Source organism: Pristiophorus japonicus, chromosome 3 (assembly GCF_044704955.1).
Source record: "Pristiophorus japonicus isolate sPriJap1 chromosome 3, sPriJap1.hap1, whole genome shotgun sequence".
In the NCBI taxonomy this organism is placed as follows: Eukaryota; Metazoa; Chordata; class Chondrichthyes; family Pristiophoridae; genus Pristiophorus; species Pristiophorus japonicus.
The window spans coordinates 3,989,292-4,013,975 of NC_091979.1; the positions used below are offsets into that span (position 1 = coordinate 3,989,292).

At 49.7% G+C, this 24,684-nt stretch overlaps 1 protein-coding gene across 1 annotated transcript in view; it reads left to right on the forward strand.

The window, feature by feature from the left end:
- catip (ciliogenesis associated TTC17 interacting protein) overlaps positions 1 to 24,684 on the forward strand; it is an 85,726-nt gene that overhangs the window by 42,862 nt on the left and 18,180 nt on the right. The window contains exons 4-7 of the mRNA XM_070875139.1: positions 2,720 to 2,775; positions 9,302 to 9,388; positions 19,342 to 19,509; positions 22,545 to 22,669. Coding sequence (XP_070731240.1) covers positions 2,720 to 2,775; positions 9,302 to 9,388; positions 19,342 to 19,509; positions 22,545 to 22,669 — 436 coding nt within the window. The remainder of the gene's footprint in view (positions 1 to 2,719; positions 2,776 to 9,301; positions 9,389 to 19,341; positions 19,510 to 22,544; positions 22,670 to 24,684) is intronic.

Sequence of the window (24,684 nt, forward strand, 5' to 3'; positions counted from 1 at the left end):
ACCGCAAATGGGCGGGGTGGAGACGGGATCTGGTGGGGAATCCAATTTTTAACAATTTAACTGCCCCTCCCCCACGCTCCAAACCCACCCATTTTTTAGGGGAAAATTCCGGCCTGATTATCTGATCATTATCACATCGCTGTTGTGGGAGCTTGCTGTGCGCAAAATAGGCGTTTCCCACATTACAACAGTGACTACACTTCAAAAAAACACTTCTTTGGCCGTAAAGCGCTTTGGGGCATCAGCCAGACTTCTGCAAAACTATCGTGTGGCCGATGGCTGCTGGTCATCTATTAAAAATTAATTAATCCTTGGGCATAGAAACATAGAAAATAGGTGCAGGAGTAGGCCATTCGGCCCTTCGAGCCTGCACCACCATTCAATAAGATCATGGCTGATCATTCACCTCAGTACCCCTTTCCTGCTTTCTCTCCATACCCCTTGATCCCCCTAGTAGTAAGGACTACATTTAACTCCCTTTTGAATATATCTAACGAACTTACCTCAACAACTTTCTGTAGTAGAGAACAACTCTCTGAGTGAAGAAGTTTCTCCTCATCTCGGTCCTAAATGGCTTACCCCTTATCCTAAGACTGTGACCCCTGGTTTTGGATTTCCCCAATATCGGGAACATTCTTCCTGCATCTAACCTGTCCAATCCCGTCAGAATTTTATATGTTTCTATGAGATCCCCTCTCATCCTTCTAAACTCCAGTGAATAAAGGCCCAGTCAATCCAGTCTTTCTTCATATGTCAGTCCTGCCATCCCGGGAATCAGTCTGGTGAACCTTCGCTGCACTCCCTCAATAGCAAGAATGTCCTTCCTCAGATTAGGAGATCAAAACTGAACACAATATTCCAGGTGAGGCCTCACCAAGGCCCTGTACAACTGCAGTAAGATCTCCCTGCTCCTATACTCAAATCCTCTCACTATGAAGGCCAACATACCATTTGCCTTCTTCACCGCCTGCTGTACCTGTATGTCAACCTTCAATGACTGATGTACCATGACACCCAGTTCTCGTTGCACCTTCCCTTTTCCTAATCTGTCACCATTCGGATAATATTCTGCCTTCATGTTTTTGCCCCCAAAATGGATAACCTCACATTTATCCACATTATACTGCATCTGCCATGCATTTGCCCACTCACCTAACCTATCCAAGTCACCGTGCAGCCTCTTAGCATCCTCCTTACAGCTCACGCTGCCAACATTTATTGGCCATCCCTAGTTGCCCTGAGAACATGCAGCGTACCTGGTTAGCAGTTTGATGCAACGAAGTTGCTTGCTGGGCCACTGCGCGGGGCACTTAAGAGTTAACTGCGTTGGTGTGGGACTTGAGTCACAGAAAGGCCCCGACCGCTTAAGGATGGCAGCTTTGCTTCTCCTTAAGGGCAGTACTGGCCCAGTTGGGCTTTTGTAACAATCCTGACAACTTCATGGTCACTTTTACTCTCATCAACATCTTATTTCCAGATTTTTAAAAAGCTGAATTTAAATCCTCAAACGGCCGTGATGGACTCAGTATAACATCACCATGGCCCTGTTGCCTTCCCTCCTGCCGGGGGAGTGCCTCGCCTTCCGTTTGGTGTCTTCCCACCCCCCCCCCCCCCCCAGAACATGAGAAATAGGAGCAGGAGTAGGCCATACGGCCCCTCGAGGCTGCTCCGGTAGCTAGACTCAGGAGAACAGCATAGATCAGAGTCAAGCGCAGTAAGAAAGAAGAAAGAAACAGTTACATTTATATAGCGCCTTTCACGACCACTGGACATTTCAAAGTGCCTTTCAGCCAATGAAGTACTTTTGGAGTGTAGTCACTGTTGTAATGTGGGAAACGTGGCAGCTTATTTGCGCACAGCAAGCTCCCACAAACAGCAATGTGAGAATGATCCGATAATCTGTTTTTATAGTTATGTTGCTTGAGGGATAAATATTGGCCCCAGGACACGGGGGAGAACTCCCCCCACTCTTATTCACAATAGTGCCACTTGATCTTCTACATCCACCTGAGATTGAGCCCACCTCTTACCACTCTGCATCGTCATGGGTCATCCTATGTTGAAGGGTACTTTAGTCATTTCATACTTCCCCTCCCCGGCCCGCCCCTCCCCTCCCCGGCCCGTCCCTTCTCTCCCCGGCCCGGCCCGCCCCTCCCCTCCCCGGCTCGCCCCTCCTCTCCCCGGCCAACCCCTCCTCTCCCCGGCCAGCCACTCCCCTCCCCCGCCAGCCCCTCCCCTCACCTGCCCCACCCCTCCCCCGCCCGACCCTCCTCTCCCCCGCCAGCCCCTCCCCTGCCCTGCCCCTTTCCTCCCCTTCCCCGCCAGCCCCCCCTCCCCCCTCCCCGCCCGCCCCTCCCCTATCCTGCCCCACTCGCCCCTCCCCTATCCTGCCCCACTCGCCCCTCCTCCCGTCCCTCCTCTCTGATGGTGTTTTCACGGGCATCCACAGCTCAGCAATACCTTGCTGAACTTGCCATTCTTCATGTACAATCTAAGGCAGTGTGTGCTCGCCGTCCGTTTGCGATGATTACAAGTGACAGCCAAGCCTCTGCCCACGTACTGTAACCAAACCTGATTTCATTGATCGCCCCCCTACCCCCAGCTCGAGGACATTGAGAACCGAGCCTGTGACCTTCTGGCCTCAGAGTGACGCCATGCTGTGTTTTAGTCTCTCGGGGAACTTCTTTATTAACATCTATAACACAACTTTGTTTTACAGCTTACCTCTCTTCTAATCTTGAAACATTGGAGCAAGATCAACACGAGTATGTAAAGGTAATGCATTGTTATTTTGTGGGGGAGACCAAGGGGCTGAAATTGCTTCTTTTCTTTAACAGCCATGACCGCCTCAAGAACATAAGATATAGGAGCAGGAGTCGGCCATTCGGCCCCTCGAGCCTGCTCCGCCATTTAATACGATCATGGCTGATCCGATCATGGACTCAGCTCCACTTCCCCGCCCGCTCCCCATAACCCTTTACTCCCTTATCGCTCAAAAATCTGTCTGTCACCGCCTTAAATATATTCAATGTCCCAACCTCCACAGCTCTCTGGGGCAGAGAATTCCACAGATTTACAACCCTCTGAGAGAAGAAATTCCTCCTCATCTCAGTTTTAAATGGCCTATCCCTTATCCTTAGACTGTCTCCCCTGCTTCTGGACTTCCCCAACACGGGAACATTCTTCCTGCAGCTAACCTGTCCCGTCCCGTCAGAATTTTATATGTTTCTATGAGATCCCCTCTCATCCTTCTTAACTCCAGTGAATACAGGCCCAGTCGATCCAGTCTCTCCTCATATGTCAGTCCTGCCATCCCGGGAATCAGTCTGGTGAACCTTCGCTGCACTCCCTCAATAGCAAGAACGTCCTTCCTCAGATTAGGAGACCAAAACTGAACACAATATTTCAGGTGAGGCCTCACCAAGGCCCTGTACAACTGCAGTAAGACCTCCCTGCTCCTATATTCAAATCCCCTAGCTATGAAGGCCAACATACCATTTGCCTTCTTCACCGCCTGCTGTACCCGCATGCCAACTTTCAGTGACTGATGTACCATGACATGACTGCCAGGTCGGCCTGACAATGGTGGCCACAGGGTTGGGCTGGGCCACCAACAGGCAGCCAGGCACCCCATCTTGGGTACCGGGCCTGTTGGCCTGGCCGAGACACTCCCTGGTGGCTCAGTGGGCCAGACTAAACTGGCTGCGGAGTTCGCAGTGGCCCTGATCTTTAACTGAAGTGGAGGGACATTGTGACGTGTCAGCACTGCCCGAGGACAAAAAAAAGAAGTGCTGAAAATCTCTCTGGTCTCCGCCCCATGGATTGGGGGCAGAGAAACAACTTCAAAAACAGTTGGTGCACCTACTTTTAGTCGGGGGGCGGGGGGGGGGGGCAATTTCTGCCCCCAAAACTAGGGGCCATCAATATAAGACAGTCACTAATAAATCCAATGGGGAATTCAGGAGAAACTTCTTTACCCAGAGAGTGGTGAGAATGTGGAACTCGCTGCCACAGGGAGGGGTTGAGGCGAATAGTATCGATGCATTTAAGTGGAAGCTGGATAAACACATGGGGGGGAAAAGGAATAGAGGGATATAGTGATGGGGTGAGATGGAGAGGGGTGGGAGGGGGCTGGTGTGGAGCATAAACCCCGACACGGACCAGTTGGGCCTGTTTCAGTGCCTGTAAATTCAATGTAATTCTATTGAAATATGCCTCTCAAATTCCGTGTGAAAATCTCCACTAACATCCCCAGCAGCTTACAGCTTCAGTGCTTGGTGTCCCCTCTGATTAAAAGTCTTGAGTTGAACATTTGCCATACCTTAAATATGAACAATTGCTACCAAACAGGAGTGAGGAACCTCCGTCAAACCAAACAAATCGCTCACATTTTTTGTTTGAGTTACCAATCTGGAATCAACAATGAACTCAAAACCAACCAATAAAAACTGCTCAACTATTTTTCTTAGCATTATCTTGGCAGCCATGTTTCTGTCTGACCCATTGTACTGCTTTACTGGAAACGGTAACGTAGTGGTTAAGTTACTGGTCTAGTAATCCAGAGGCCTGGACTAATGATCCAGAGACCCGAGTTCAAATCCCACCACGGCAGCTGGGGAATTTAAATTCAGTTAATCAAATAAAAATCTGGAACAAAAAGCTAGCGTCAGTAATGGTGACCATAAAACTATCTGATTGTCGTAAAAACCCATCTAGTTCCCTTTAGAGAAGGAAACCTGCCGCCCTTACCCGGTCTGGCCTTTATGTGACTCCAGACCCACAGCGCTGTGGTTGACTCTTCACTGCCCTCTGAAACGGCCCAGCGAGACACTCGGGTGTAAAAAACCACTACAAGAAAGAATAACAAGAATAAAACCGGACAGACCACTCGACACCGGCTTCGGACACGACAACGGCACACCCAGCCCAGCCGACCCGGCAAAGTCCTCCTCACCAACATCTGGGGACTTGTGCCAACATTGGGAGAGCTGTCCCACAGACTGGTCAAGCACCAGCCCGACATCGTCATACTCACAGAATCGTAGCTTTCAGCCAATATCCCAGGCTCCTCCGTCACCATCCCTGGGTATGTCCTGTCCCACCGGCAGGACAGACCCACCAGGGGTGGTATACAGTCGGGAGGGAGTGGTCCTGGGGGTCCTCAACATTGACTCCGGACCCCATGAAGTCTCATAGCTTCAGGTCGAGAATGGGCAAGGAAACCTCCTGCTGATCCACCTACCGCCCTCCCTCAGCTGATCAATCAGTACTCCTCCATGGTGAACACCACTTGGAAGAAGCACTGAGGGTAGCAAGGGCACAGAGTGTACTCTGGGTGGGGGACTTCAATGTCCATCACCAAGAGTGGCTCGGTAGCACCACTACTGACCGAGCTGGCCCAGTCCTGAAGGACATAGCTGCCAGACTGGGCCTGCAGCAGGTGATGAGAGAACCAACACAAGGGAAAAACCTACTTGACCTCGTCCTCACCAATCGACCTGTGGCAGGTGAATCTGTCCATGACAGCATCGGTAGCAGCAACCAGTCATTGTGGAAACGAAATCCCGTCTTCACACGGAGGACATCCTCCACCGTGCTAAATGGGATAGATTCAGAACAGATCTAGCAACTCAAAACTGGGCATCCGTGAGGCACTGAGGGTCATCAGCAGGAGCAGAATTGTATTCCACCCCAATCTGTAACCTCATGGCCCAATATATCCCTCACTCTACCATTACCATGTGCCTTAATCTCTTGTGTGGGACCTTGTCAAAAGCCTTTTGAAAGTCCAAATACACCACATCCACTGGTTCTTCCTTGTCCACTCTACTAGTTACATCCTCAAAAAATTCTAGAAGATTTGTCAAGCTTGATTTCCCTTTCATAAATCCATGCTGACTTGGACCGATCCTGTCACTGCTTTCCAAATGCGCTGCTGTTACATCTTTAATAATTGATTCCAGCATTTTCCCCACTACCGATGTCAGGCTGACCAGTCTATAATTCCCTGTTTTCTCTCTCCCTCCTATTTTAAGTGGGGTTACATTAGCTACCCTCCAATCCATAGGAACTGATCCAGAGTCCGTGAAATGTTGGAAAATGCATCTACTATTTCTAGGGCCACTTCCTTAAGTAATCTGGGATGCAGACTATCAGGCCCTGGGGATTTATTGGCCTTAGTCCCTTCAATTTCCCTAACACCATTTCCTGACTAATAAAGATTTCCCTCCGATCCCCCTTCTCGCTAGACCCTCGGTCTCCTGGTATTTCTGGGAGATTATTCGTGTATTCCTTAGTGAAGACAGACCAAAGTATTTGTTCAATTGGTCTGCCATTTCCTTGTTCCCCATTATGAATTCACCTGATTCTGATGGCAAGGGACCTACATTAGTCTTCACTAATCTTTTTCTCTTCACATATCTATAGAAGCTTTTGCAGTCAGTTTTTATGTTCCCTGCAAGCTTACTCTCATACTCTATTTTCCCCCTCCTAATTAAACCCTTAGTCCTCCCCTGCTGAATTCTAAATTTCTCCCAGTCCTCAGATGTGCTGCTTTTTCTGGCCAATTTATATGCCTCTTCTTTGGATTTAACACTTTCCCTAATTTCCTTTGTTAGCCACGGTTGAGCCACCTTCCCTTTTTTATTCTTACACCACACAGGGATGTACACTTGTTGTAGTTCATCCATGTGATATTTAAATGTCTGCCATTGCCTATCCACCGTCAACCCTCTAAGTATCATTCTCCAGTCTATCCTAGCCAATTCACGTCTCATACCGTCGAAGTCTCCTTTTTTTAAGTTCAGGACCCTAGTCTCTGAATTAACTGTGTCACTCTTCATCTAAATGAAGAATTGTACCATATTATGGTCACTCTTCCCCAAAGGGCCCTGCACGACCAGATTGCTAACTAATCCTCTCTCGTTACACAAGACCCAGTCTAGGATGGCCTGCTCGCTAGTTGGTTCCTCGACAAGTTGGATACAAAATTGGCTTGGAGGTAGGAAGCAAAGGGTAATGGTTGATGGATGTTTTTGTGACTGGAAGGATGTTTTCAGTGGGGTTCCACAGGGCTCAGTACTGGGTCCCTTGCTTTTTATGGTATATATCAGCGATTTAGATTTGAATATAGGGGGTATGATTAAGAAGTTTGCAGACTACACTAAAATTGGCTGTGTGGTTGATAATGAAGAGGAAAGTCATGGGCTGCAGGAGGATATCAATCTACTGGTCAGGTGGGCAGAGCAGTGGCAAATAGAATTTAATTCAGAGAAGTGTGAGGTGATGCATTTTGGCAGGGCTGATACGGAAAGGGTATACACATTAAGCGGTCGACCACTTAATAGTGTAGCTGAACAAAGGGACCTTGGAGTGCTTGTCCACAGATCCCTGAAAGTAGCAGGCCAGGTGGATAAGGTGGTTAAGAAGGCATACGGAATGCTTGCCTTTATTGGCCAAGGCATAGAATATAAGAGCAGGGAGGTTATGCTTAAATTGTATAATACTTTGGTTCGGCCACAGCTGGAGTACTGCGTGCAGTTCTGGTCACCGTATTATAGGAAGGACGTGATTGCACTAGAGAGGGTGCAGATGCTGCCTGGAATGGAGAATCTTAGTTATGAGGACAGATTGGATAGGTTGGGTTTGTTCTCATTGGAACAGAGGAGGTTGAGAGGAGACCTCATCGATGTCTACAAAATATTGAGGGTCTATTTCCATTGGTGGAGGGGTCTATTACGAGGGGGCATCATTTTAAGGTGGTTGGTGGAAGGTTTAGAGAGGATTTGAGGGGTTTACGCAGAGGGTTGTGGGGATCTGGAACTCGCTGCCTCGAAGAGTGGTGGATGCAGAAACCCTCACCACTTTTAAGGGATGGTTGGATGGGCACTTAATGGCCCCAAGTTTCCACACGCGGCAAAACAGGCGCCCCTCCGAGCTGGGCGTCTGTTTTTCGCGCCTGAAAAAAAACGCGCTATTCTCGAGCGCTTTGCAGCTCGATGTCTGCTTGGCGCGGCACACGGGGCGGAGCCTACCACTCGCGCCGATTTTGGAAGTAGGAGGGGGCGGGTACAATTTAAATGAGTTTTTGTTGTGCCGGCAATCCTGCGCGTGCGCGTTGGAGCGTTCGCGCAGTCTGAAGGAAATATTGGCACTCGGCCATTTTAAAAAGTGCTGCAGAAAAAGTGAACATTTGTTTATTGAACCCTTGCAAAGGCTTGTATTTTAATTTTCTTGATATTTCTGTGTGTGAGGGTGAGGGAGTGCATTCTGTAATTAAAGATAGACTGTGATAAACGGGACACATGCACTTGTTTGAGACTATTCAAATTCTTTGTAGCTGTTCAATTTTTAAAATTTTTTAATAAAACCACATTGCCCTTCCATGATCAGCACTGAGGCTTCTTGCAGCTTTCTCCCCCTGCCCTCCGTCGGTCCCGACGGCAAACCGCTGCCTCAAGTAATGAGGCTTCCTGCAGCCTTCTCCCTCCCTCCCCCTGCCGTCGGTCGGTCCCGACGGAAAACCGCTGCCTGAAAGGCCTGTCTGAAGCACTTTCACACAGGTAGGAACATGGTTTATTTAATCTTTTCTTTGCTTATAAATTTTTATTCAGGTTGGATTTATTTGTATAATATTTGTATAAGTATAACTAAGGATTTATTGTAATGACTTCTCTTCCCCCCCCCCCCCCCCCCCACCTCGTTCCCGACGCCTAATTTGTAACCTGCGCCTGATTTTTTAATGTGCAGACAAGGTTTTTTCAAGCCTACAAAAATCTTCACTTGCTCCATTCTAAGTTAGTTTGGAGTACGTTTTCACTGTGGAAACTTTCAAATCAGGCGTCAGTGGCCGGACACGCACCCTTTTGGGAAAAAAAAATTCTGTTCAAAAGTGAAACTGTTCTACCTGACTAGAACTGCAGAAAACTTAAATGTGGAGAATTGCGATTTCTAAGATACTCCGTTCTCCACCAGTTGCTCCTAAAAATCAGGAGCAAATCATGTGGAAACTTGGGGCCTATGTTTCTATGTTTAAGGTGGCTTGTCCCATTCAGGACGCAAGGACGAATTGCAATAAGTAAAGGTCAGTCAGAGTTTAATTGCTATACGGCGAGGAAAGTTTGCCGATTGGATGTTGCTTGTACATTTCCGACACCCTTTCTTTCTCTGATTTTTACACTTATGAGGTGTTACCTCTGAGTTGCTGCCTCAAAAGCTTTACGGGTGTTCTCAAAACGTTTGTGCATGATAGATAGATGTTGACAGCAATTCTCTCACTTGTTTTTTTTTGTCTCGGGTGCAGCTGAAGGATCAGCCTCTGGTTAAGAAGATGTCCATAAAAAGAGAAAATGATGGTTATGTGATGACAAAGGAGGTCAAGATCGGAGAGGTAAGTACACGCAAGGATTAGCTGCAATACTTTGTAACGTTGCACCAGTGGATCTTTCATGTGTTGGACTGCTTTCTTGTTCTTTGTCATTTTGTTGCTTTAAATTCAGATTACACACACACTCAGTTGTAGTAATGGCAGGATCACGTCTTTATATAAACCTTCATACCACACGAAAGCCAGTATGAAAGTTACTGAGACACATGCTTCACAAAACAAGTGTATGCTCTCTACTTTAGAAACACACTCCAATTGTAGTGTCTCCACTATAACAGTGTTCGCTCACAACTCTTGTACAAAATCAGGTCTTTGAACTCTGCACTCCACACATACTATCAGAGGTACATCAACAGTACATCATCTTAGGCAGTCCCTCGTATCGAGGATGACTTGCTTCCACGCCAAAAAGGGATGAGTTCACAGGTGTTCCAATGAAGGACCTAATATTCCAGAACCCGAACTACATCCTGAAGGGTGGAAGATGCCTGTGTGTGGATTGTTTTAACGTGGGGTGACCGTTGCACACCAGCCACCACACGGGCTTGACAGAGCTAGGTCTTGGTCCAGTGGCAAGGGTTAAACAGGACGACTGGAGACCAGCTCTGCTGCACAGACCTAGTGCGCCCACATATCGCAGTGTGGGCTGGGCCCGTGCTGCCCCTGGAGCCCTTGGCTCTTCTGGGCCCCGATCACTTCGCTCCACAGTCTCTCGCCGCTCCTTCGCCCCAATGTGCCAGCACTGCCTTCGGCCGCCTGAGGAAGAGTTTTCGAAGATCAGGCCCTCAAATCTGGCATCAAGCTCATGGTCTACATGGCTGCAGTGATACCCGCCCTCCTGTATGGCTCAGAGACATGAACCATATATAGTAGACACCTCAAATCGCTGGAGAAATATCACCAACGATGTCTCCTGTAAGATTTCTAAATTGACAGTGAGCTGATTCTTTTAAAACAATTTGGAACAGTTTATTAAAACACACGCACATTTATCAGCAGTCGTTGGCTATCCTATGGATCTTACAACAAATACTATTATTACAGTAATGATTTATAAAAAGCTATATGTCACTTTCCTCTGGCTGGCTGGCTGAACACACGGCCTGCTGTTTCAGCTGGTCTTCAGCAGGAGGTCTGCCATGTGCTCAGGAGAGAAGGAGAGATAGAGCAGTCTGTGCTTGGGTTTTTATATCCCTTAAGTCCATTGTTCCTCCGAAAGCCTCAGGGTTAGACCTTGGTTCCAGGGCAGTTCCTTATTGGCTCTCCTCACTCACGTGTCTGCTGGACTGGCCCAGCCAGCCCTTGATTAGGCTTAACGGCTTTCCAATTAAGCTAGTACACAAACAGCATGCTGGAGGTCTGAGAGCTTCCATTTTGAATCTTTCAAAACTGTCTTTTCATATAGTCTACACTTTCAACATTTATACATTTATTACTGAACACTTTTATTCTTACACTCCGCAAGATCCTGTAAATCCCCTGGGAGGACAGATATACCAACGACAGTGTTCTCGATCAGGCCAACATCCCCAGCATTGAAGCACTGACCACACTTGATCAGCTCCGCTGGGCGGGCCACATTGTCCACATGCCGGACACGAGACTCCCAAAGCAAGCGCTCTACTCGGAACTCCTACACGGCAAACGAGCTAAAGGTGGGCAGAGGAAACGTTACAAGGACACCCTCAAAGCCTCCCTGATAAAGTGCAACATCCCCACTGACACCTGGGAGTCCCTGGCCAAAGACCAGTCCGCCCTAAGTGGAGGAAGTGCATCCGGGAGGGTGCTGAGCACCTCGAGTCTCGTCACCGAGAGCATGCAGAAACCAAGCGCAGGCAGCGGAAGGAGCGTGCGGCAAACCAGTCCCACCCTCCCCTTCCCTCAACCACTGTCTGTCCCACCTGTGACAGGGACTGTAATTCCCATATTGGACTGTTCAGTCACCTGAGAACTCACTTTTAGAGTGGAAGCAAGTCTTCCTCGATTTCAGGGGACTGCCTCTGATGATGATGACCTCGCCGCTCCTGCTATACCTCCCACGCACCAATCACCGACCTGGGTTACGGTGACCTCCTAAACTGGCTTGCACTGCACCTCGTAGTGGTATGCTCCACGTTGGTCCTTTGATCCCTGACCTGCTGATGGGTCCTTGCAGGTCGTGGCTGCCGTGCTGAATTCATCAGTATGTGCCTGGCTACACAGTTTAGGCCACTAGGCCCGCCCTTCTGGAAAAGAGAGGGAGGCAAATCCACAAGCAGGTTTCCAGCCCTGTCCACCTCAGATTTGATGCAAACTTGTCAGGATTGGGCCGAGAAGCCAAGGTCTTACTGTCCACACCATTACTACAAGACTAATCATTCACACTAAAAAGATTCTCTTTAAAGCTGAACTAAAAGCAGCTATGACATTCTGCCCTCCACCTTCCAAATGAGTTATACAGAATGGAAATGTATGTTCTCTGTGGTGTATTTCCAGATTTCCCCACATTGAGTGAGCCCCACTAGCTCACTGTTATGTTCCATATTCAGATATTGCAATTGAATATGTAATCAACAATACACCATCATCAGAGCGCTCAAAATCGAGGAAGACTTGCTTCCACTCTAAAAGTGAGTTCTCAGGTGACTGAACAGTCCTGTAGAATTCTCAACTCTAGAACATATTCACACGAGGCATATACTGCAGACAAGGTCACTCACGACCTGCACCTTTATTCCCCGGACCAAGGAGTGCTGAGCCTGCGTGGAACCTCCCTTTATATACCTGGCTGACCAGGTAAGGAGTGTCTCCCACAAGTTCACCCCCTGTGGTCAAGGTGTGTATTTCACAGGTGTATACAGTGTACAGTATTGTTACATATTGGTTACAGTTATGTGAAGGTTACAAACATGACATCACCTCCCCCCTAATGTCTTTGGGTCAAAGACTGAGCCTTTCAGGTGGTCGACGCTCTCTCGTGCAGCGCCGCAGTTGGGGCTCTGGTGGTTGAGCCGAGGCATGTGTCTCTGTCGCCTGAGTTGGTTCCGGCCTGTCCAGGCTGGCCGCAGGGACTGTGCATGCTGGTGAATGACCTTGTTGCTCATTCGCTGGCAGTGGTGTGGTTGACATCTCATGGTCTATTTCGGGTTCCTCAGTGACAATGCTGAACCTTTTCTTTACCTGGTCCAGATGTTTGCGGCATATCTGCCCATTGTTTAGTCTGACCACTATGACCCTATTCCACTCTTTACCAATTCCAGTGCCCTCAAGCCACTTGGGTCCTAGTGCATGGTTAAACACAAATACCGGGTCATCCATTTCTATACATCTCCCCCTTGAGCCTCGATCATGGAGCTCGGTTTGGGACTGGCGCTTGCCCTCAACAATGTCTGCCAGGCTTGGGTGATGAGGGACAGCCGCGTTTTGAGCGTGCGTTTCATGAGGAGTTCTGCTGGCGGGACTCCCATGAGCGAGTGCGGGCGGGACCTGTAGGCCAGCAGGAAGCGCGATAGGCGGTACTGAAGAGAGGGTCCCTGGATACTGAGCATGCCCTGATTTATGACTTGGACCACACGTTCTGCCTGGCCATTGGAAGCCGGCTTGAACGGTGCCATCTGGACGTGTTTGATGCCATTACCCGACATAAACTCCTGGAATTCACGGCTGGTGAAACACGGGCCATTGTCGCTGACCAGGATGTCCGGCAAGCCGTGGGTCGCGAAAACCGTGCGCAGACTCTCCACAGTGATGGATGTCGTGCACGAGTTTAATATGATGCACTCGATCCATTTCGAGTATGCATCGACTACAATCAAGAACATTTTTCCCATGAACGGCCCCGCATAGTCCACGTGAATACGTGACCATGGCCTGGTGGGCCAGGGCCACAGGCTGAGTGGAGCCTCCCTGGGGTCATTGCCCAGCTGGGCACACGTCGTGCACCTGCGAACCCAGTGTTCCAGGTCTAAGTCAATCTCCGGCCACCATACATGTGACCGGGCAATGGCCTTCATTAACACGATGCCAGGGTGCTCGCTGTGGAGTTCCCTGATGGATGCTTCCCTTCCTTTCTGGGGCATGACTACCCAGCAACCCCATAGCAGGCAGTCGGCTTGGATGGGGAGCTCATCCATCCGTCTCTGAAACGGTCTGACCTCCTCGGGGCACGCTCCGTGTGCGGGCGCCCAATCCCCAGTCAGAACACATTTCTTTATCATGGATAGGAGGGGTCCCTGTTGGTCCAGAGTTTGATCTGGCGGGCTGTGATAGGGGAGCCTGCGGTGTCAAAAGCCTCAACGGCCATGACCATCTCAGTGCTTTGCTCCGCTGCCTCCTCGGTGGTGGCCAGTGGAAGCCTGCTGAGCGCGTCAGCGCAATTTTCAGTGCCTGGCCGGTGCCGTATGGTGCAGTCATATGCAGCCAGCGTGAGGGCCCAGCGCTGTATGCGAGCTGACGCATTGGCATTCACAGCCTTGCTGTTGGACAACAGGGACGTTAACGGCTTGTGGTCCGTTTCTAACTCGAACAGTCTGCCGAAAAGATACTGGTGCATCTTTTTCACACCGTAAATGCAAGCGAGTGCTTCCTTTTCGACCATGCTGTACCCACGCTCTGCCTGGGAGAGCGACCTGGAGGCATAAGCCACCTGTTGTAGTCGGCCGTCGTCATTTCCCTGCTGCAACCTTGTAGGATGATGCATCGCATGTTAAAACTAGTTTTTTTTACAGGAGTCATACAAAGTCAACAGTTTGTTGGAACAAAGCAGGTTCTGCACCCTGTTGAAAGCCCGTTCCTGACAGACCCCCAGAACCAGTCACAACCCTTATGCAGGAGCACATGTAATGGCTCCAACAATGTGCTTAAGTTGGGCAGGAAGTTCCTGAAATAAGTTCAAAAGTCCCAGGAACGATCGCAACTCCGATGTGTTGCCGGGCCTGGGCGCATGACGAATTGCCTCCGTTTTGGATTCGGTAGGCCGGATCCCGTCTGCGGCAACCCTCCTGCCCAAAAACTCGACCTCTGGGGCCAAAAACACACACTTGGCCTTCAGCCACAGGCCTGCCCGATCCAGTCAGCGTAGAAGCTCCTCCAGGTTGTGGAGGTGTTCCTCGGTGTCTCGACCCGTTATTAGGATGTCGATTGTGCCGGAAATGGACTTGAGCAAGCTTTCCATGTTCCTCTGGAAGATTGCGGCCGCTGAACAAATGCCAAACGGACACCTGTTGTAGATGATAGTCCCTTGTGCGTCGTGATGGTGGTCAGAAGCTTGGATTCTTCAGCCAGTTCCTGAGTCATGTAGGCCGAAGTAAAGTCCAACTTAGTGAACAGCTTGCCACCTGCCAGCGTGGCAAAAAGGTCCTCTGATCTCGGGAGCGGGTATTGGTCTTGCAGCGACACTCGGTTGATGGTGGCTTTGTAGTCGCCGCAGATCCTGACCGAGCCATCTGCTTTAAGGACGGAAACGATGGGACTTGCCCAGTCGCTGAATTCAACGGGCGAAATTATGCCCTCTCTGAGCAGCCGGTCCAATTCACTCTCAATTTTCTCATGCATCACATACGGCACCGCTCTGGCTTTGTGGTGCACTGGTCTGGCGCCCGGAGTGATGCTTATCACTACTTTGGTGCCCTTGAACGTTCCGACACCGGGTTGAAACAGTGACCCGAATTTTTGTAGGACCTGCGAGCATGAACTTCGCTCCACAGACGAAATGGCGTGCACATCTCCCCATTTTCAGTTCATCTCGGCTAGCCAGCTCCTTCCCAAAAGCGCGGGGCCATTTCCCAGAACAAAACAGAGTGGCAGGCTGTTCTGTGATCCATTGTGTGTTACCACCAGGTTTGCACTGCCTAGCACTGGGATGATTTCTTTGGTGTACGTCCGTAGCTGCGTGTCAATGCATTCCAGTTTGGGCCTGCTAGCTCTGTGTGGCCATAGTCTCTCAAATTGTTGGATGCTCATAAGGGACTGGCTGGCTCCCGTATCCAGCTCCATGCGCACCGGGATGCCATTCAATAAAACTTTCATCATCATAGGTGGCGTTTTGGTGCATGAGCTGTGGATGTCAGCCACATGAACCCTCTGAACCTCAGCATCCATGGCTTTGACCCCAGGCATCATCCTGCATTGCAGACCCCTTGTCTGATTCCTCTGTTTCATAGATTAGCCTCGCTGCAGCCTTTTTGCACATTCTCGCCAAATGTCCTCTGGCATTACAATTCCTGCAGGTGAAACTGCTGGAACCTGCAGCTTTTAGCAGTATGTCTACCCCCGCACCTCCAGCATTGGCTGAGATTGTTGTTCACAAAGGGGCTGTTACCAGGCACTCCTCTCTGATTGTCCCCTTGGTTGTTTCTAAGCACTCTGGTGGTGGGTGTCAATTGTCCCATCACGGGACGCATTGTTCCTCTTGATGGCGTGAACTGCCGATCCTCCTGCCTTTGTCTCTGTTGCTGTCCCACCCTAGAGCCTGTTGCTGCCTGGGCGGTGTCGAATTGCCCTTGCCTGCCTGCCTGGGCGGTGTCGAATTGCCCTTGCCTGCCTGCCTGGGCGGTGTCGAATTGCCCTTGCCTGCCTGCCTGGGCGGTGTCGAATTGTCCTTGCCTGCCTGCCTGGGCAGTGTCGAATTGCCCTTGCCTGCCTGCCTGGGCAGTGTTGAATTGCCCTTGCCTGCCTGCGGGGTTCTGTATCACTTTTACAACATTAACTCCCTGGTACATCGCAACGTTAAAACCAGGGCTGCTTGCGTAAATTATCTTGGTCTCCTCTTCCCCCGCCAAGAAGGTCTGAGCTATCAAAGCTGCCCTTTCCAAAGTCAAGTCCTTGTCCTCAATAAGCTTCCTGAAAATACCGGCATGACTAATGCCCTCAATGAAAAAAATCCCTTAACATCTCCCCCCTGCAGGCGCCTGTGAACTTACAGAAGCTGGCCAAGCGCCTCAGGTCTGCAACGAAGTCCGAGATGTTTTGCCCTTCCCGACGCCGGTGTGTGTAGAACCGGTGCCAGGCCATGTGTACACTGCTCGCTGGTTTCAGATGTTCGCTGATCAGCTGGTTGAGCTCTTCGAAGGACTTGTCGGCCGGCGCGTACGTTTTTGTCCCGCAGTTTGTCAGTAGATGCACCCTCCACTGGTCAGCCGCTTCCACTCCCAGCCAGTCCTTTGTGACAAAGGTCTGCTGGAGTCGCTCCACAAAACTGTCCCGGTCCTCACCCACACAGTAACGTTCCTCTGTGCTACCGGTGGCCATCCCCTGGGTTCAGTGATTCCCGTTTCTCGTCGCCAGATGTAGAGTTCTCAACTCTAGAACATATTCACACGAGGCATATACTGCAGACAAGGTCACTCACGACCTGCACCTTTCTTCCCCGGACCAAGGAGTGCTGAGCCTGCGTGGAACCTCCCTTTAAGTACCTGGCTGACCAGGTAAGGAGTGTCTCACCCCTGTGGTCTAGGTGTGTATTTCACAGTTGTATACAGTGTACAGTGTTGTTACATATTGGTTACAGTTATGTGAAGGTTACAAACATGACAAGTCCAATACGGGAATTACAGTCCCTGTCACAGGTGGGACAGACAGTGGTTGAGGGAAGGGGAGGGTGGGACAGGTTTGCCGCACGCTCCTTCCGCTGCCTGCGCTTGGTTTCTGCATGCTCTCGGCGACGAGACTCAAGGTGCTCAGCGCCCTCCCGGATGCACTTCCTCCACTTAGGGCGGTCTTTGGCCAGGGACTCCCAGGTGTCGGTGGGGATGTTGCACTTTATCAGGGAGGCTTTGAGGGTGTCCTTGAATCAATAGTATATACAAATACTAACTAACAGACAACGTAGATTAAACGGCCAGCTACCCAGTGTCCTGAAATCGAGTCTTATTGCCGCAAACAACTCTTGCCATGAAGTGCATTACTATAAATACACAGGTGACCAAATTGACACATGGCTGAATGAGTCTTCACACCTTCTAGCATCGTTTCTGTGAAGACACACCCTGCTTTGATCTAAACTTCAATTTACAATCCATGCTCATCAGAAAAACTGCTAAACTTTTAACTGGGATACAAGAGCAGGTCAGAGGCTGGGTATTCTGCGGCAAGTGTCTCACCTCCTGACTCCCCAAAGCCTTTCCACCATCTACAAGGCACAAGTCAGGAGTGTGATGGAACACTCTCCACTTGCCTGGATTGGTGCAGCTCCCACAACACTCGAAGCTCGACACCATCCAGGACAAAGCAGCCCGCTTGATCGGCCCCCCATCCACCACCTTCAACACTCACTCCCTCCACCACCAGCGCACCGTGGCTGCAGTGTGTACTGTTATGTATTAATGGCCGGAGGTCGGGCTGTACGCATGTGGCATGTGAGCTTGGTCGCCTGTATATAAGCTGGGTGTCTTTGTCACGCTGGCACTCTTGGGCTGGAATAAAGATGGATCAGGTTGCACCTGAGTGAGTTTACAGTAACCAGACTCGAGTCATTACATACCATCTACAAGATGTGCTGCAGCAACTCGCCAAGATAGCACCTCCCAGACCCGTGACCTCTACCGCCTAGAAGGACAAGGAGCATGGGAACACCACCACCTCCACGTTCCCCTCCCAGTCACACACCATCCTGACTGGAAAATATATCGGCCGTTCCTTCATCGTCGCTGGGTCACAATCCTGGAACTCCCTCCCTAACAGCACTGTGGGAGCACCTTCACCACACGGACTGCAGCGGTTCAAGAAGGGGGCTCACCACCACCTTCTCACGGGCAATTAGTAATGGGCAATAAATGCCGGCTATGCCAGCGACGCCCACATCCCCAGAATGAATTTATAAACAAGCTTTTTACCGCGGCAGCCACAGATGTGCAGGACCAAATTAGAGTACCCACCCAGGCCGTGATCAACAAGGTCAGCACTGACCAGTGATCGAACCTAGGACTACAAGTAGCATTCTGAGCAATGCATTAACCCACAGGGCCATCAGGAACTCTGATTGTGACAGTGTCTTGGGAACAGTAACAAAGGTATTTGCATCCTGCAGTAACCTGAGAGGAAGTACTTATTAGGTTGGGGCTATTTTCTTAACAAAAGAGAAGGCTGAGAGTGACCTAATTGAAGTCTTTACAATTATGAGAGGGTTTGATAAGGTAGGTGTAGAGAAGATGTTTCCACTTGAGGGCGAGACTACAACTTAGGGCCATAAATATACCATCATCATTATAGGCAGTCCCTCCGAATCAAGGAAGACTTGCTTCCACTCTTAATATGAGTTGTTAGGTGGCTGAACAGTCCAATACGGATGTCCATGAGGGTCCTGACGTTCCAGGTCCCGAACTTCATGTTAGAGGAGTGGAAGATGCCTGTGCATGAGTTCTTCTAACGTGGGGTGGTCGTTGCACAATGGCTACCACACGGGCTGAGCTGAGCAAGCTCTTGGTCCAGTGGCAAGGGGGCCCAAGGCAACTGGAGACCAGGCCCTGCCGTATGAACCTAATTGCCTGCGGCAAGATGTTGGCCGCAGGCTCAGCGCTGGGTAGCGCCCTTCAGCATTTGCAGCTTAAATGGTTTACTATAAGGGTAGCTCTAAAGTAGCTGTAGTTGTCTTGTTGCGATCCAGTGATTTAAAAAAAAAATCTGTAATTTCTTCTTCTCATATAAGACAGTCGCTAATAAATTCAATGGGGAATTCATAGAAACCTTTACCCAGAGAGGTGTGAGAATGTGCAACTCGCTGCCACAGGGAGGGGTTGAGGCGACTAGCACAGATTGTTTATCCAGCATTTAAAGGGAAGCTGGATAAACAATGAGGGAGAAAGGAATAGAAGGATATGTTGGGGTGAGATGGAGAGGGTGGGAGGGGGCTGGTGTGGATTATAAACACCGGCACAGACCTGGTGGGCCGAATGGCCTAGTTCTGTGCTGTGGACTCGATGTAACTCAGTGTGATACAGTCCCGTAGTAAACATTCACTCACACTGCTTGTATTTGGTCAGAATGTGAAGATCAAGACTTTCACCTTCAGTCTGGAGGAAATGAGCGGGTTCGTGTCGGAGGCCAGCAACCTGATCCTTTTACGGATTCTCGCCCGACGGAACAAGGTCCCCGACGACATGGTCTTCCTCTCCTTTGACACTGAAATGAAGCTTTCCACTTCCACGTATGTAAGTACCGAGACTGGGGCCCTCCAATCGGCAGAGAGGGCGGAGGGGAGCGATGGGGCACTCCGGAAATCTGGCTTTGAGATTTATTAAGGGCTGCATTTTTCGCATGTTGCCGCCTCTGTTTTCACCCTGGAGGGGGTGGCAATGGCGGCGGCGAAATCCTCCAGTGTCCTGCCGGGACATTCGGGGCCGGTTTTGGTGGGGTGCAGAGCATTACCGCCCGGAATGGGCGAGCCGGTGTGCAACGCCCCTGGTTACAACTCCGGCTCGATAGAAACATAGAAAATAGGTGCAGGAGGAGGCCATTCGGCCCTTCGAGCCTGCACCACCATTCAATAAGATCATGGCTGATCATTCACCTCAGTACCCCTTTCCTGCTTTCTCTCCATACCCCTTGATCCCTTTAGCCATAAGGGCCATATCGAACTCCCTCTTGAATATATCTAATGAACTGGCATCAACTACTTTCTGTGGTAGAGAATTCCACAGGTTCACCACTCTCTGGGTGAAGAAGTTTCTCCTCATCTCGGTCCTAAATGACTTACCCCTTATCCTTCGACTGTGACCTCTAGTTCTGGACTTCCCCAACATCGGGAACATTCTTCCTGCATCTAACCTGTCCAGTCCCGTCAGAATTTTATATGTTTCTATGAGATCCCCTCTCATCCTTCTAAACTCCAATGAATACAGGCCCAGTCAATCCAGTCTCTCCTCATATGTCAGTCCCGCCATCCCGGGAATCAGTCTGGTGAACCTTCGCTGCACACCCTCAATAGCAAGAACGTTCTTCCTCAGATTAGGAGACCAAAACTGAACACAATTTTTGACTCCCGCCCAATCCATAGCGCCCCGCAGCGCCCCGTGCTGGGACCGCCTGTGAAAGCGGGCGGTCGGAGCTGTACTGGCCGCAGTGAGGTCAGTAAAAGCCACCTCAGGCAAGTGTGATTGGGTTTTATTTTAATTTTTATGCGATTTACGTTGCGGTGGCGGGAGTTATTTATTGGGAATGTTTTTGGTGAGGGTTTTTTTGAGGTTTTGTTTCTCCCCCAGCCCTCTCTTACAGCGCTCCCCGAGCCCAGCTGTTTAGCTGGGGATTTTCGCTTGCTCAGCCGGCCTAGCGCCCTGAGAGAGGTGTGCAACTCGGGGCCCAGCTGCCCAATTTTGCCGATTGAGACGCAAAATGTTCCCGGGCGCAAACTTTACCGCCCCGAAATGAGCAAAGCTGAAAGTCCAGGCCTTTGTACTTAAACACTGCGGCCCGTATTCTGGGGTGTAACCGTTGGGAGTTGGGGAGGGGAGGGGGTGAGCCGGAGGAAGGTGCAAATTCACAGCAAAATAATGAAAAATAAGTTAATTCTGGTTTAACAATGATCACCTATAAAGTATTATCTTTGGCTGCAGTTACTTGATTGCAAGCAGGGCTATGGGTAAAGTGCAGGTGGAGTGGGACTATTTGGACAACTCTTTTAAAGAGCCGGTACAGACACAACGGCCTCCTTCTGTGCTGTATAATTTCAAGCAGTTTCAAGTACCTCCCTCAAAGTATCTATGATTGTACAACGTGTCAACTGTGGCTCAGTGGGCGGCACTTTGCCGCATAGTCAAAGAGATTGTGGGTTCAAATCGCACTCCAGGGACCTAGAAACATAGAAATTTACAGCACAGAAGGAGGCCATTTCGGCCCTTGGTCAGCAGCCCTAAAGGTTACATATAAACCTATGAACAATGACCGAAAGGCAAAGAGCACCCGGCCCAACCAGTCCGCTCCACACCACTGCAACACTCCTTATAGGAGGTCTTACTGCAGTTGTACAGGGCCTTAGTGAGGCCTCACCTGGAATATTGTGTTCAGTTTTGGTCTCCTAATCTGAGGAAGGACGTTCTTGCTATTGAGGGAGTGCAGCGAAGGTTCATATGAGACTGATTTCATATGAGAGAGGCTGGATCAACTGGGCCTTTATTCACTGGAGTTTAGAAGGATGAGAGGGGATCTCATAGAAACGTATAAAATTCTGACGGGACTGGACAGGTTAGATGTGGGAAGAATGTTCCCGATGTTGGGGAAGTCCAGAACCAGGGGACATAGTCTTAGGATAAGGGGTAGGCCATTTAGGACTGAGATGAGGAGAAACTTCTTCACTCAGAGAGTTGTTAACCTGTGGAATTCCCTGCCGCAGAGAGTTGTTGATGCCAGCTCATTGGAATATTCAAGAGGGAGTTAGATATGGCCCTTACGGCTAAAGGGATCAAGGGGTATGGAGAGAAAACAGGAAAGGGGTACTGAGGGAATGATCAGCCATGATCTTATTGAATGACGTTGCAGGCTCGAAGGGCCAAATGGCCTACTCCTGCACCTATTTTCTATGTTTCTATGTTTATACTAAAAACATCTACACTCCATCCCAATCGGAGCCATGTGATCTCCTGGGAGAGGCAAAAACCAGATAAAAACCCAGGCCAATTTAGGGAAAAAAAATCTGGGAAAATTCCTCTCCGACCCATCCAGGCGATCGACACTAGTCCAGGAGATCACCCTGGCCGTATTCGATTCCCTACAGTACTTACCATTATATCTGTGCCGTCCAACAAAAGATCATCCAGTCTAATCCCACAGAATCCAGGCTGGTATTCCCAATACTGAGGGGAGTGCCGCACTGTCAGAGGTCCCGTCTTTGCATGTGCCTTGTCAGCTGGACGTAAAAGATCCCACAGCCAATATCGCGGAGAACAGTCAGGCAATTCTCCCAGTATCCAGGCCCATATTTCTCCTTCAACCAACATCACTTTTAAAAAAAAAAACAGATTGTCTTGGTCATTATCACTGTTTGTGGGAGCTTGCTGTGCCCAAATTGGCTGCTGCATTTTCCTACATTACAACAGTGACTACACTCTAAAAGTAAACGCTTTGGGACATCCTGGAGTCGTGAAAAGCACAGTTCTTTCAGACAGAAACAGTCTGGGAATGATCCCATAGACCTGCCGGCAGCAATTGGAGGACTTTTGATGTCTTGCCTGTCCTGTGTTTTGTTGGACAGTTGAATCTGGGTCCCAGAACGATGAAGGTCGCGAAAGAGGAACGTGAGGTTCTTGATATCGAAAGGACGATTCACTCGGAGGAAAACGGACCCATGAGCTGGCAATGCAGCTTCCTGCCAGACGGGTGAGTGTTGGAGGGGCCCTGACACATTTCATTCATTGTTGAAAATGTATCTGCCGGTTTGCGTGTGTAAGGGATAAATTGTAAGAGTTGCAAATAGGTGGTCAGAATTATGCTGAAGGTAGTGAACTTCTCAGTATTAGCAGGGTTTGTATAATTGCCTATGTATGTAACACTTGCTTATATAGGTACAGCACAAATGTTTAAATCCGTAACCTCTGTAATACTTAAACAACAAAATCAGCAGTTGTTGATCAGAAGTCCCTGAGGAAGAGATACGGAAGCCAGTTTAGGCACCTATTTAGATAGTTCTCCTCTCCAAAACCTCTATAAGTTGTACTTGAAACCTCTTGTATTTTAGGTTTTAGGCTGAACCTTCCCGTGCAAACCTGAGGTTTTGTGTGTTTACTTCCGTGGTCGTTATACAGTGGGAGCTGGTCGAGGTGTCGATTAACTATATCAGATAACCCACCCCGAGGGAGTGAAGCCTCCTGTTTACCCCAACACGTGCTTGAGGCCCGGTGTAGCACAGACGTGATGGCCCCCTGACCTGCAAGGAAACACCAGCGGCAGGTCGGGGCCATAAAAGGCGAGCGGCCCCTGGACAGCGTGGAGGCTGGACCGCTTCAAGGAGCAGCGCGAGCCGGTGCGAGAGGGTGACAGCATTGCAGAGGGTGACTGGATTGGACATCACCAAGGTCCAGCTCGGTGATCCGAGCGTGGGCAGGTACAGCAGGAGCAGCGAGGTCGGGGCCCAGGAGAGGCGTGCGTCCGGGGCCCAGAAGAGGCGAGGGCCCAGGGGCAGCACGGGCCCAGCCCACACTGTGCGATATGTGTGCGCACTAGGTCCGTGCAGCAGAGCTGGTCTCCAGTCGTCCTGGTTAACCCTTGCCACTGGACCAAGACCTCGCTCTGTCAAGCCCGTGTGGTGGCTGGTGTGCAACGGTCACCCCACGTTAAAAAAATCCACGCACAGGCATCTTCCACCCTTCAGGATGTAGTTCAGGATCTGGAATATTAGGTCCTTCACTGAAACACCTGTGAACTCATCCCTTTTTGGTGTGGAAGCAAGTCACCCTCGATACGAGGGACATAAGAACAGAAGAACATAAGAATATAAGAACATAAGAATTAGGAACAGGAGTAGGCCATCTAGCCCCTCGAGCCTGCTCCGCCATTCAACAAGATCATGGCTGATCTGGCCATGGACTCAGCTCCACTTACCCGCCCGCTCCCCATAACCCTTAATTCCCTTATTGGTTAAAAATCTATCTATCTGTGATTTGAATACATTCAATGAGCTAGCCTCAACTGCTTCCTTGGGTAGAGAATTCCACAGATTCACAACCCTCTGGGAGAAGAAATTCCTTCTCAACTCGGTTTTAAATTGGCTCCCCCGTATTTTGAGGCTGTGCCCCCGAGATCTCGTCTCCCTGACCAGTAGAAACAACCTCTCTGCCTCTATCTTGTCTATCCCTTTCATTATTTTAAATGTTTCTATAAGATCACCCCTCATCCTTCTGAACTCCAACGAGTAAAGACCCAGTCTACTCAATCTATCATCATTAGAACTCAGCAGAGGAGGACAAAGGGTTTGATTAGGGCAGGGAAAATGGAGTACGAGAAGAAGCTTGCAGGGAACATTAAGACGGATTGCAAAAGTTTCTATAGATATGTAAAGAGAAAAAGGTTAGTAAAGACAAACGTAGGTCCCCTGCAGTCAGAATCAGGGGAAGTCATAACGGGGAACAAAGAAATGGCGGACCAATTGAACAAGTACTTTGGTTCGGTATTCACTGAGGAGGACACAAACAACCTTCCGGATATAAAAGGGGTCGGAGGGTCTAGTAAGGAGGAGGAACTGAGGGAAATCCTTATTAGTCGGGAAATTGTGTTGGGGAAATTGATGGGATTGAAGGCCGATAAATCCCCAGGGCCTGATGGACTGCATCCCAGAGTACTTAAGGAGGTGGCCTTGGAAATAGTGGATGCATTGACAGTCATTTTCCAACATTCCA